Raw genomic sequence first — 12024 nt, 5'->3', positions numbered from 1 at the left:
AGTACCAGGTCGAGCAGCGCTTTGCCTCTCGTTGGCCCATAGACTTCTTGAGTCAGGTAGAGGTCATTCACGCACGAGAGAAAGCATTGCGACAGCTCGGATTTTGCTGAGTGATCTTCCCAGATGTAGGGCCTCCAGAGCTCATCTAGTCCAACCCCCTGCCTGAGACAGAAACATCCCTATCTAAGCCATCCTAGACAAATCCATAACCTAAACGCTCAGTAAAACTACCGTCAACCCTGACACAACACGAGACATCACATCGAAACCTATCTTAGGTAACGACCACAGTGGCTAACATCCTGCTTTTGTATAAGGTTGCTAAAATATGCTCTAGAGATCTCGGGTAGAGGGCCATGCCCCCTGCCATGATCCTACTTACAACATCACATGAACACAACTATATTGTTTCTGGTTTCTGGGTGGCTACCCCCCGAACTGCAAACAACACCTCCAACACCATTCAGGTGGTACTGCCGCCGAGCTGACTGGCCGTGCTCTACAGAGTGATGTAGGCAGCTATATTATGAACCAGGTCCCGAGGCTGGTAGCAGACTTAGGGTCTTTGAATGTTGGGCTGGGTTCTGGATGTGGGTACCCCAATGTTGGCCATGATTATTAGCATCATTAGAATTTGGTCTTACAGCTCCATTACGGGCCTCTACAAGCCATGAAGCACACCCATGTGAACATATATAATGTCCCACCCAGTAGCAGGTAGAAATAAATTAACCACATGCCGTTCTGTTCGGCACTTTCAGATGAATATTTACCACCCACTGCAGATGAAGTTTCATGGAGCAACACTTCTTCTCTGCTGCCGCAGCAGAAGCATTTGCAGATAGAAAGCCTCTGTTATGAGCCCCCTTGTAAAACACACTCGAGCCATTCCCCATTCTTCACAGCTTGCTGAAAGCCTGCACACTAGCAGAAACATCTGGGCAGTTTTGTGGCCAAAGCATAATGGTTATGTAATGGGGTAAATCTTGTGCTTAGCATTTATACTTCAACACCGGCAGCGAGGAGTAGGTACATAAAACCCATCGTGCTTCAAATGCAGTATTCTGCCTGGAATAAATGGCCCAAGCAGTTTAATTTGAATAGCTTTGACAGTGCCAGGGAATAAAATAGCCGATGCCTATGAATAGATTTGCTCAGTTACAGCAGTGGTTCTACATCGGACCCCTCATCAGACTCCAAGACCCCCTTCTTAGACTCAAGACATCTCTCAGAAAATGCCAGCTGTCAGTTTTCACTTGTTTCTTGATGATGGAAAAATATTAGAGCAATTCTTGCAAAGAACTCAGCAAGCCCATAACAGGGCAGAACAGCCTCGACACTCTGGATTCCTATCTGAAATCTCTGGGTTTCTCTTGTGAATGATGTGCAGGCATCTGCACCCATTGCTAATATCATGAGGCATGGATAGCTTCATAACATGACATACACTGTCAACTTAAGACCCCAGAATACCCCATGTGTAACCTGGAGGGCATCCTTGACTTCATCCAATGCAGAGGCCGTGTGGTTTAGGGGACAGTACTGGACTGGCACTTATGAGACATGGGGGTCAATCTCTCACCTAGCCACTAGCCTGCAGGGTGATTTTAAGCAACTCATTTTATTGCCCCAGCCTCAGTTTCCCCATCTGTAAAACAAGGAGTGCAATGATAGCAGGACCATTGGAGTGGGAATCAAAAAGTGATCAGGGCTTGTTGAGGACGGGGGTGAAGAAGAAGGCTAGAGGGAGAATGGAGCCACAGACATAGCCCAAGCCAATCATTATGCATGTATGAAGCCATTATAAGTGAACTGAAGAAACTAAAGTTAATATAAGCATCCAGGAATCTGCTAGGTCCGTGCATCCCAGATACTACAAGAAGAATGAGACAGATCTGTTTGGTAACGCTCACTGAGATTCGCTGATGAAAAATGCTAGCTTAGAGTTAGGCAGACAAGGTTCTTTGGGTGAATCTGGTATCTTTTATTAGACCAATTTAAATAGTTGGAAAAAAAATGTTTTAGCAAGCTTTGGGGTCCTTAGGCCAACATGGCTACAACCTACACCCCTGTAACTTAAGGGTTCAGCATTAGTATCAAACCCGCTGACAGGTTGGTCTTGGCTTTCCAGTTCCAAGTCCCACTCAGGAAAACCAGCCAGACCGACTGGATAAGGTAAACCTGGGGTGGAGCTCAACTACCTCCCAGGATATCTCTCCTACAAACTCCATGTGATCCGTTGTCCCCTTATCTTCCCCACCCTCCCCAGAAGGACTGCCAGGTCCATCCAAAGCTGTTATCATTGGTATGCACTGGGGCAGGGCTGGGGCCTCCTTTGTTGTGAACCAACAGGCTGTGAACTGATCAAAAGTGATTATGTGAAGTTGGCTGCTGTCTTGGCTAGGGTTTAAAAGCCTATGATCTTGTTAGAGTATTCAGACTAGCCAGTCTTCATTACCATGTCTGAAAGTACACAAGGCAGGGCAGACTTTCACCATCTGCTAAGCAGATCAAGTTAAAAGCCAGGGGAAAGCCTGTTGTGTGCAGGATATGCCATATAATATCTATCTATCTATCTTTATCAATATATAATAAAATATTATGTCTATATATATGTGTGTGTATCATGTTTGTATATATGTGACATTCATAGACACACATATGTATGTTTATGTGTATATGTATATGATCTTTTATTTCATTCTTATGATCTTATATTCCATTTTTTCTTTTCATATCTATCTGTCCTCATCAATATCTATCTATTTATCTATTTATCGATCTATCAGTAAATATTGTGTCTATAAATATGTGTCATGTTTGTGTATATATGTGACATTCATAGACACACATATATGTATATGATTTTTATTTCATTCTTATGATCTTATATCCCATTCTTTTCATATCTGTCTATCTATTCATCCTTATTAATATATAATAAAATATCATGTCTATATATATGTGTATCAGGTTTACAAATATGTGACATTCATATACACATATCTGTATATCATCTTTTATTTCATTTTTTAAATGATCTTATATTTCATTCTTTCTTTTCAGAGATGTGGTTCCCCATAGAAACTATGAAGACTGTCTCTTACAAGACACAGATCAAAACATTTTAATAGGAATGAAAATCTACCAAATTGCTTAATGCTTCCTCTTTGAAATTGGCTTAACGCTGAAATGAAGAAGACTCATATAACCACAGACAGAGCCAGTAATGCATTTTTTGAGAGTTTATGTCTCTGTCCGTGAAATCCAGAGGATGACCATTGCAGCTTAGAGGACCGCATATACCCAGGACACCTTTCCTTTCGAGGAGCATTACAGTCTGGGAAGACTGATTGAAACAGTAGCAAAAGGTAGACGTGGAGGTCCATCTCCTCCCCTGTTCTGTCCTTGGCAGGGACCAGCCCCAGGTGCTTCAGAGGAGAGTGTAAGACTCCTGCAGTAGCAGAGGGAAAATCATCTGCTCCCTACATCCTGCTTTCTAATTGCTGTCTGGAGCTCTGAGGAGCAATGCTCATTATCCCTTTCCACATGTTTGTTCGCACTAACCTTGTTAGCTACATAAATTGCAATGTCCATAGCATTGGCTGAGATGCTGCCTGCAGTATAATAAAGGCACTTTGAAGTTTGGGGTTTTTTGTTTTTTTTTTACAGTAAGCCTGGCATCTGATAAGACTGCAGTTCTGGGATCCAGACTGAGCACTGCAATTGCATTTGTGATCCAAGGCTGCCACCTGCCTGAGGTTTTAAAGAGCACAGGCTAGAAACCATAAGGCTTAAAAGCAAATACCTGATGAAGCAGGTGTGGCTGTCCAGCCAATGGGAGCTGGGGCAGGACTCTGATCAGACAGCCTCCCGAAGCCCTGTGAAAGATGCTCCTCCTCTGGGCGAGATAGAGAAGCCCGACGCAATCTCCTTCTGGCTAATAGCTAACAGTGCTTTGGAAACCCAGGCAAGAGCACAAGTCAATTGGTGAACCTAGACAGAAAGACCCTCCTTGAGCCAATACTCCAGCTGAAAGCAGCACACAACAAAGTTGATCTGGACTGAGGCCAGGACCCCAAGGGCAGATCCTGGAGCTCAGCTGAGACCGAGCTGTGCACGTCCGCTCAGAGGTGGGACGCCTCTGCTCCCAACCTGGGGAACCACCAGTGTGTCTGGAGGGTGGACTCCGGAGGAGAGAGGCACCTTGCAGGAGCCAGAGGGGTGAAGCTGGTGAGGGCTGATTCTCTTCATTCTGGTTTTGGCAGTGTTACTACTTTCTAAGCCATCTTGCTCTGGTTGAGATCACTTTGCTTCTTGGGGGATAAGTGTTACTCTGCAGGGTTTCTCTCTCACTTTCACAGAATCAGTCAAATCCCTCAAGTGAAAAATCAATAGATGCATTTAAAACGTCCCTTTTATCTTTGAAACTCCTCCAATTCTTTGGCTTCCTTTGGTTTATTATTTGGCTGTTGAGGGGAAACAGAGCTTTATCCAGAGCTGCAGACCAGGAAATGCCTCTGCCATAATGTTCCTGCCCTGCAAAAATAAACCATGTGTTGCACTGACACAACAGTTTGGGTCTCTTGGGTGATGCGTGGCTGTGGCTGCGTGCGTTTGAATTTGAGTGCCCATGGCTCAGTGATCTGTGAATCAAAAATCGCTTAATGCCCCGAAGAGATCTTAGGTTTTGCTTTCAGTGGGGTTTATGTACTTCAGTATTTCTGAGGAGCTGGGCTTTAGCCCTCATTACTTGTGAGAGATTTCCTCACTTGACTGGGTTTGATTCTTGCCTCCAATACTGCTACACGGTCACCAAAAACTCATTGATTGCTCTATTACACTTAAATCCTGCACCTTGGTGCATGTACATTTGTTATATGCAACTGGCAGTTCTCGGGACTTTATTCTGAGTCATCTTTTCCTTTCTGATGCTAAAATGGTGCACCTTGGTGCATACGCATTTGTTATATGCATCTGGCGGTTCTTGGGATTTTAGCTTGAATCTTTTTTTCTCAATGCTTCAGCTCCTTCAGTCATAGGATTATGAGAAATTCAGCATCTTTCCCTTTTTGAAAGACAAAGGAAGGGGGCATTTGGTACTTCATGCTTGCTTGAACCAGGCTTGTGACCCTTAAGGACTCATAACAGAAGGATCATTTAAAATCTTAAGTACACGCTTACTATCTTTGAAATGCATTGTCTTAGTTTTTTATTTGAATCCCAGGATTTTTGGCAGTATGACTCTTTCGACTTTTGGTTTCTTTGAACTTTGTTTGATGCCTGGGGTGAATGACTGTGTTAATTGGATAAGAACAATGAAGGTGGGTGTATAGCATCAGCAGAGACCTGGTGGGTGAAATCACAGCTTGGTCAGGAAATAGGTGGGGAAAAGAGAAAGGGAGGAGACTTGAATATACTTGCTTTGATGTTCAGGAACAATGAGGCAGGCTCCTTGAATGTCTCTGGGTGATGATCAAAGAGGAAAAGGAGTAGGGGCCATATTGTGATAGGGATCTGGTATTGAACACCTTATCAGAGGCAGGACAGGTTGTTCCTGAGATCTTAACCCAGATGTCTATTAGAAAAGGAAAATGTTCAAGTTCTTAGACTGTGTTGGGGCAACTTTCTTCCAGAAGGCAGAGGAAATTTCTGGGGGAGCAGCTCTTCTCTCCCAGTCTTTTATTTTGTGTACAGGGGTAGTTGTCTGAGTAGACAGTGCGTTAGTTTGAAATGAGGCAGAAGGCAGGGAAATGTAGCAGCTAGTGAGTAATGGAAGGAATGAGAGCAACAGAAGAAGACCATTGAGTTGCAATTAAATAGACTTTGGCAATCTAAGGGATCTGGTAAGTGGAGTCTCATGGGAGGATCATTCAGCTCCATCCTCTTTGCAACCTCCTGCAGGGAGGTGAAGCCCCCTCAGTCTTCTCTTCTGCAGACTAAGCCCAGTTCCCTCAGCTCCTCCTTGCAAGTCGTGTGCGCCTCATTGGTGATGCATAGTGGGTGCACGTGCACCCCCTGGAAGTGCCAGCTGTGAAACTGGAAGTGCACATCCAGTTTTCCTGCTGGCTCAGTGATCGGCTGCTGCCCCCCCCATTGGTGATCTGGTGCCCCCCATGCTCAGGAGGCACCAGTTGCCCATGCCTAGCCCGCAAACCATTTTCATTACCCTCCGCTGGTCTCTCTCCAATGTGTCCATATCCTTTCTGTAGTGAGGGCCCAAAACTGGACATGGATTAGAGATGTGCTGAATAGAGGGAAGAATCACTGCCCTCCATCTGCTGGCAACGTTTCTACCAGTGCAGCCCAGGATGCCAGTAGCCTTCTTGTTACCAAGGACACAGTGTTGACTCATGTCCATCTTCTTGTCCACTGTCACCCCCAGGTACTTTTCTGCAGAGCTGCTGCCCAGCCCGTCAGCCCCAGCCTGCACTGGCGCATGGGACTGCTCCTTCCTAAGTGCAGGATTTTGCAGTTGTCCTTGTTGAACCTCATGAGAATATGTAGGCCTTACTTGCTCTTTTTCCCCATTAAATAACAGATGATGTAGGGAAACCCAAAGTCTTCAGTGCTTCCTTTGTGTATAGTCTGTGCATAAAAAGATGACTGGGTACTTAATTTTCACCGGGGCTAAGGAGCATGGACTGAAATGGAGAAAAATCAGGCTAAGGACTATTTAGATCAGCTGGTTGTGTTCAAGCTAGTGAGGCCTGATAAAAGTCATCTAGATTGCTTCAGCTAGTTCGTGAGTAATCTGAACCATTAATGACTCTCTGAGTGGAAGACAAAGTAGATGGCAGAGGACTAAAGAAGGACTAACATAATACTTATCTATTAAAAAAGAGGAATGAAGAGCCCTTGGGGAATTTATAGATCAGTCAGCTTAACTGATACTGGGAAAGATAGTGGAATAAAGTATTTGGTTATCGATTTGTAAGCATTTTGAGAACAAGGAGCTGATTTAAAAAAAAAAAGCCAACGTGGGTCTGTCAAGAGCTAGTCATATTCAAACCTGTATAGATACCTGCCTTGGCAGCATAACAGGCCTATTGGATAAGAGTGAACCAGTAGAAATGATTCATCCTTACTTTAGAAAGTCATGTGAGACAGGTAGCTTGTGAAATAGGCTTTTGATGCTAAGGAAATGTGGTCTAGATGAAGTCCCCATATAGTGATTGAAAAACTGCTTTCAAAGAGTACGATTAAGGGTTTGCTGTCAAAGGAGGAGGGTGCCTGCCAGGTGGCCCAGAGGGGGTCTTATGTGCTTGCAAACTCTCCTGACCCCAGTCTAGAACAAGCTATTTAAAAAACAAAAATTAAAACTATTTAGTTATTATCATGCAAGCTGTCTCCCCACTGAGAGTGTTGTCTACCAGTGAAACTACAACTAGCAAAGTCTTTGAATGAAGGTCCTGTCTACATTTCAAATCTCATTCTTTCCCCAAAGAGATATGCATAGATTGAGGAATCTGGGACACAAAGCCATTCAAGAGGTTAAGGGAAGGTCACGACACCTAAAGCCATCCAAGAGGTTAAGGGCCATGTCCAAGGGAAGGTCAGAGCCATTATGATGACCTAGTCTGGCTTCTGGCACAATGCAAACCTGGATTTCTCAAACTTTCCTTTCAAAATCCCATCCCAATCTACTGAAGACTAATTCAGTAATGCCAGAGGAAGAACCCCATCCCATTTTTGTTGACCCCAGTGGTGGTTTTCCCTGAGTCTGATGGGGTCAGCAGGGGTTGGCAGGTGAGATGGTGCCAGGGTGAGCTAGGAGGGTAGAAAATAACTTACTGACTGATAGGACGAAGATGGCAAAGACTCCAACCACCTGCCAGAGGCGCATCCCCCAGAAAACCACCGTCTCTGAAGTGACAGGATCTGGCTTCTTTTTTGGAGGCTCTGTGGTGGCCTGGAGGTGGGGAAGGAAGAGAAGAAGAGTGGTGTGAGAATTGCAAACATCCCTGTAAGAAGAGCACAAATGCCTAAGCTGTTGCACCCAGGGCAATTCCCAGCTCTTGGGACTTGATTTGCAAATAGGCTTAAAGCACCTCGGTGTGAAACTTAGCCTTGGTGCTGGTGTCCAGGTGTTTAATTCAACTCCCCTAAGATGCTTTACATGTTGGCCGCTGGCCGTGCCCAGAAGTGCTCACAGCTTGACAGGGCTTCATAGCTCATGCCCAAACTCTAGCAGGGCTCTCAGAGCATCCTTGTAGGTTTGGGAGCCCTAAAATGCACCCAAAGAGCCCTGTCTGACCCTTTTAGTTAGCAGTTCATTGCCTACTCACCGGAGGAGGAGAAGATGCAGGTTCTGATCCGCCTTATACCTGAAAGGACTTGACTACATGTCAAGTGTCACGTCAATGTGAGTGTTGCAACCACTAGATTAGAAAGCTAATGCCCTCCTTGTTCTGGTGCCATAACCCTGAGTTCTTTGCAGAGTGATGCATCTCCAACAAGTTGGGTAGAGACTGCCTGCCCCCACTCCCTATGAGCAGGCAATGTAGTCCAATGGACGTGTATAACCCAGGCCTTTCACTTCCTAGGTGAGTGCTCAAACCACCAGGCTATTATGTCAAAGGCCTGCCTTGCTACCACCTCCTCCAGCCTTATCTTCAAGGGAAGTGGAAGAAACTGCTTTTCTGAGGGTCCTGATCTTGGCATGGCATGTGAAGCTTGTTCACCCTATTGGATCACAAGGCTTGGGGACTTGGACAGAGAAGCACCTGGCTCCCCATCTGACTTCAGCATGAACCAAGTCCTGAGCTGCTCTAGTTGGTGCAATTCTGGACAGTCCCCAGAGTCCCCTGCCTTTGCAGCTCCAGAGTTTGGAGAGAGTTAAGCAGGCAATAATATGGTATTCGGGAACCTCGGTTCCACTCAAGTGCTTTCTTTGTTCTCATCCGAAGTGACCTCTGTGGTTCTGCTAAGAAGTTAGTTGAGGGATTTGTATAGGGATGAGTGTGCCTCAGGCAGGGGGTGGGACTGGATGACCTCTCAAGGTCCCTCCCCATCCTAGTTCTCTATGACTCAGTGCCCCTGCCCGGGGTTGTAGAGGAACTGGCCACAGCTGGCCTTGAACTAGACCTCCAAAGACCATGGTTCAGAGCCCTGGGCAAAAAGCCATGTCTCTTATTTAGCAAGCTTCCCATACCTGAGCTACTGGTTTAGCTTTCCTACCCAGCCAGATCACTGCAGGAGGAAAAACCATCATTAGACCATGTAACAAATGTGGGAGAAAATGGGTGGCCAGCATACGTTTTTGGGGGGATCAGATACAAGAGGAACCGGTCCATGGCAGAGGCAGACACCATGCCCACGTGTGCATGCCCTCGCATCTGTTTGCACGTTCATCCACTCGCTCCATTTATTGGCTTCTCTACCTTTTTTTAAGCCATCAAGAGCAGTGGCCGAGCACCATCTGGTGGCTATATTAAAAAGCTCCATGGAAATGCATTTTATAGGAAAGCACGGGGGGAGCATGTTGCTTGCAATACGGATATGAATTTTCATTTCTGCCTAGGAGAACTTTTACAATCTCTGCTCTCTCCTCTGCCTGATGAAGGGTGAACGTGCCTGAAAGCTTGCAAATAAATAAAATAATTTGTCTGCAAATATCCGGTCGGTCTAATAAAAGAGTCACCTCTTCCACGAGTTTTGATTCCTTTTACTTGTAATACAGTACATTATGCCTAATAGAGGATAAGGTGGTTGTTGGCAATCTTTTTTGTGCTGAATGTCTCTTTTGAAGTTTCGTAGGGAACTCTGGTTTCCAAATAGTGATGTCAAAAACCATATGGATGAGGAGATATGTTGGTACAGACTCTCCAGGCTGTGGCAAATCCAGAGATCTCAGCTGGGAGAGATCTTGTTGGGAGAGGAGGAAGGTATGAATCCCTGAATGCTGTGGACAGGCTGTACACAACTGTTCTGGCACAGCAAGAATATGGAGTGGGGGAGTTATCCAACTCCCCTTACTAGCCCTCTATGAAAACTTTGCTACCATCCTCTCTACCAGCTCTCTGGGCCCCAGCTCAGCCTAAATTGGGACAAAAACACCATTTCCATCAAGGGCAGGACTGGATAGAGCAAAGCGGAGGTTGCAAGTTTGTCCCCCTTATGGCATGGACTTGAATTAACCAGCCAGCTTTTTTCTACTCATCTGGGGCTAAATTGAATGATTTGATGACACTTTCCACTTCTGAGGCCATTGAATTTGTCCTTTTCACTGGGGCTTTTGGAGGATGAAGCAACAAATCTGGATTTATAGCAATAATTATCGATCAGCTGCTGTCGTTCCATAATTTGCTACTTCCAACTAACCCACCTACCATTTTCCCCACCCTTGATCTAACCCCATTGCAACACCCAGAGGAGGACCAAGCTGAGATCAGGTGCCTGTTACCTCTCTAGACCCTGCACAAGCCTACAGTGGAGCACACCAGTTTCTGTCTCTGATGACCTTATGGACTAGGTCTACACTGACCTAATGCTGCTTTTGAAGAAGCAGCCTAAAACCAACCCTACCCACCAGAGAAATACAGCAGTGGGACACTTCGGGTTGGCTTATGACTGCTGCTCTGAGTGGGTCTTTGATCCATCTGGCTCCAAGGTTGGTTTCTGCAGTGGTGGTTTTGAAGGACAAAGCTTCTGGAAACTGGTTTAAGCAGCACCCGTGACTATTGTGTACAAAGTCCATTGTCGTATCCATTGGGGCTGGTCTCACAATGGCAGAGGACGCATCAAAGGCCCACTCACCTGATAATGGCCAGCAGGCTACCACTTTTAAGACCTGCTGGTTTCTGTAGCTAATGACACACAAGGGAGTGATGTTGTCAGCATCCTGTCCAGTTGCCTGGCCAGATGCCCATTTACAGGTGGATCGAGTGGGGTGGCCTTTAGCATAAGTCCAAACTAAGGTTTAGCCCAATAGTTCGCAACTGTTTGAGACTCATGAGACCACTCATTAGACTTGAGGCCCTCGGAAAATGTCAGTTCTTGGCTTTCACTCATTTTTTTGACTACAGAAAAATAGTAGAGCAGTTCTTCTGTTGCAAAGGGATTATGGCTAAGGAAATCCAGCCCGTCCACTCATTTGTTCCTTTGCACACATGAACTCCCTGCAATTAGACAAGGTGGGCAGCTCAGCAGCAGCCTTGAGCATGGGGGGGAAAGCTTTGGAGAAGAGTTGGGAGTACATTCAGTACTCTTCAAGCTATGCAGGGTCACTCCCAAGCCGTCTGCCGTTACTAACTTCTGGTCTTTGGTGACTGAGTGGGTAAAGGCTTGTTTGCCCTGTGGCAGGTCCACTGTTGGCAGGGAGGGGTGTAGACATAGTCTCTACCACCTTGCTGCCTGGTGGGATCCTCTGCTTGGAGGAAGCTCCCCATTCAATGCATGGGAGTTGGAGATAAGGAGTCACAAAAGCCAGGACGATGGGTCGGGAGCAGTCAGAAATAGCGAGCAGAGAGCATAGGCCAAAGCCCCATCCCTCAGAGACCCCTAGGCCCTTCTCTCTGCTCAGGTTTTTCATCCTTTCCCTTTTAAGCTCAGTTATAAAGTCACATCAGGCTGCACATATGTGCGACAGGAGGAAAATAGCCCCTTATAATAAGCGGTCAGTGCACTCGCCCGCAGGCAAGAGCCCACTTTTCAAGCTGAATGCAGAGCAAGGGTTGGTACCCACGTTTAGCAGACTGCCCTTCCATCACCCCATTGAGTTTTCTGGGGCAAGCTCCTGTTTGTGTGGGTAATTAAATGGCAATTGGGGCAAGGCATGAACCAGATCCTTTTGAAATCTGGGCACAGGCCTGGACCCCCAAGCTGAGGAGCTCGTTCCTTTGCCTGTTCCACTGAACAATCGATGCCAACTGGAACAACTTTGATAATAGTGATCGAGTCTTAATTATGATGATTGTTCTTTAAAAAAAACCCTCAACATCCCATCTAGCTTGGTGGTGACAGCATTTTTTTCCAGGCAGTGGAAACCATGGATCCCATTTCTTGCTGTAGCTGAGGCAGAGG

General features: G+C 45.9%; 2 protein-coding genes and 1 long non-coding RNA gene across 3 annotated transcripts in view; 2 read left to right on the top strand and 1 right to left on the bottom strand.

The window, feature by feature from the left end:
- The window catches only part of LOC109306326, a 14856-nt gene extending 11190 nt beyond the window's left edge, over positions 1-3666 (top strand). Inside the window, exon 3 of the long non-coding RNA XR_002099943.1 lies at positions 3067-3666. This is a non-coding gene — a long non-coding RNA (uncharacterized LOC109306326). The remainder of the gene's footprint in view (positions 1-3066) is intronic.
- TMIE (transmembrane inner ear) overlaps positions 1-12024 on the bottom strand; it is a 46170-nt gene that overhangs the window by 16388 nt on the left and 17758 nt on the right. The window contains exon 2 of the mRNA XM_019529665.1: positions 7795-7912. Within this exon, the coding sequence (XP_019385210.1) occupies positions 7795-7912 (118 nt within the window). The remainder of the gene's footprint in view (positions 1-7794; positions 7913-12024) is intronic.
- ALS2CL (ALS2 C-terminal like) overlaps positions 3912-12024 on the top strand; it is a 100714-nt gene continuing 92601 nt past the window's right edge. The window contains exon 1 of the mRNA XM_019529628.1: positions 3912-4233. The gene's annotated coding sequence lies outside the window, so the exon portion shown is untranslated. The remainder of the gene's footprint in view (positions 4234-12024) is intronic.

The sequence above is a fragment of the Crocodylus porosus genome, unplaced genomic scaffold (genome assembly GCF_001723895.1).
Source record: "Crocodylus porosus isolate Cpor-Errol unplaced genomic scaffold, CroPor_comp1, whole genome shotgun sequence".
NCBI classification, from domain to species: Eukaryota; Metazoa; Chordata; order Crocodylia; family Crocodylidae; genus Crocodylus; species Crocodylus porosus.
Note: the sequence above shows the minus strand (reverse complement) of the source record. Positions and strands in the feature narration are given on the sequence as shown.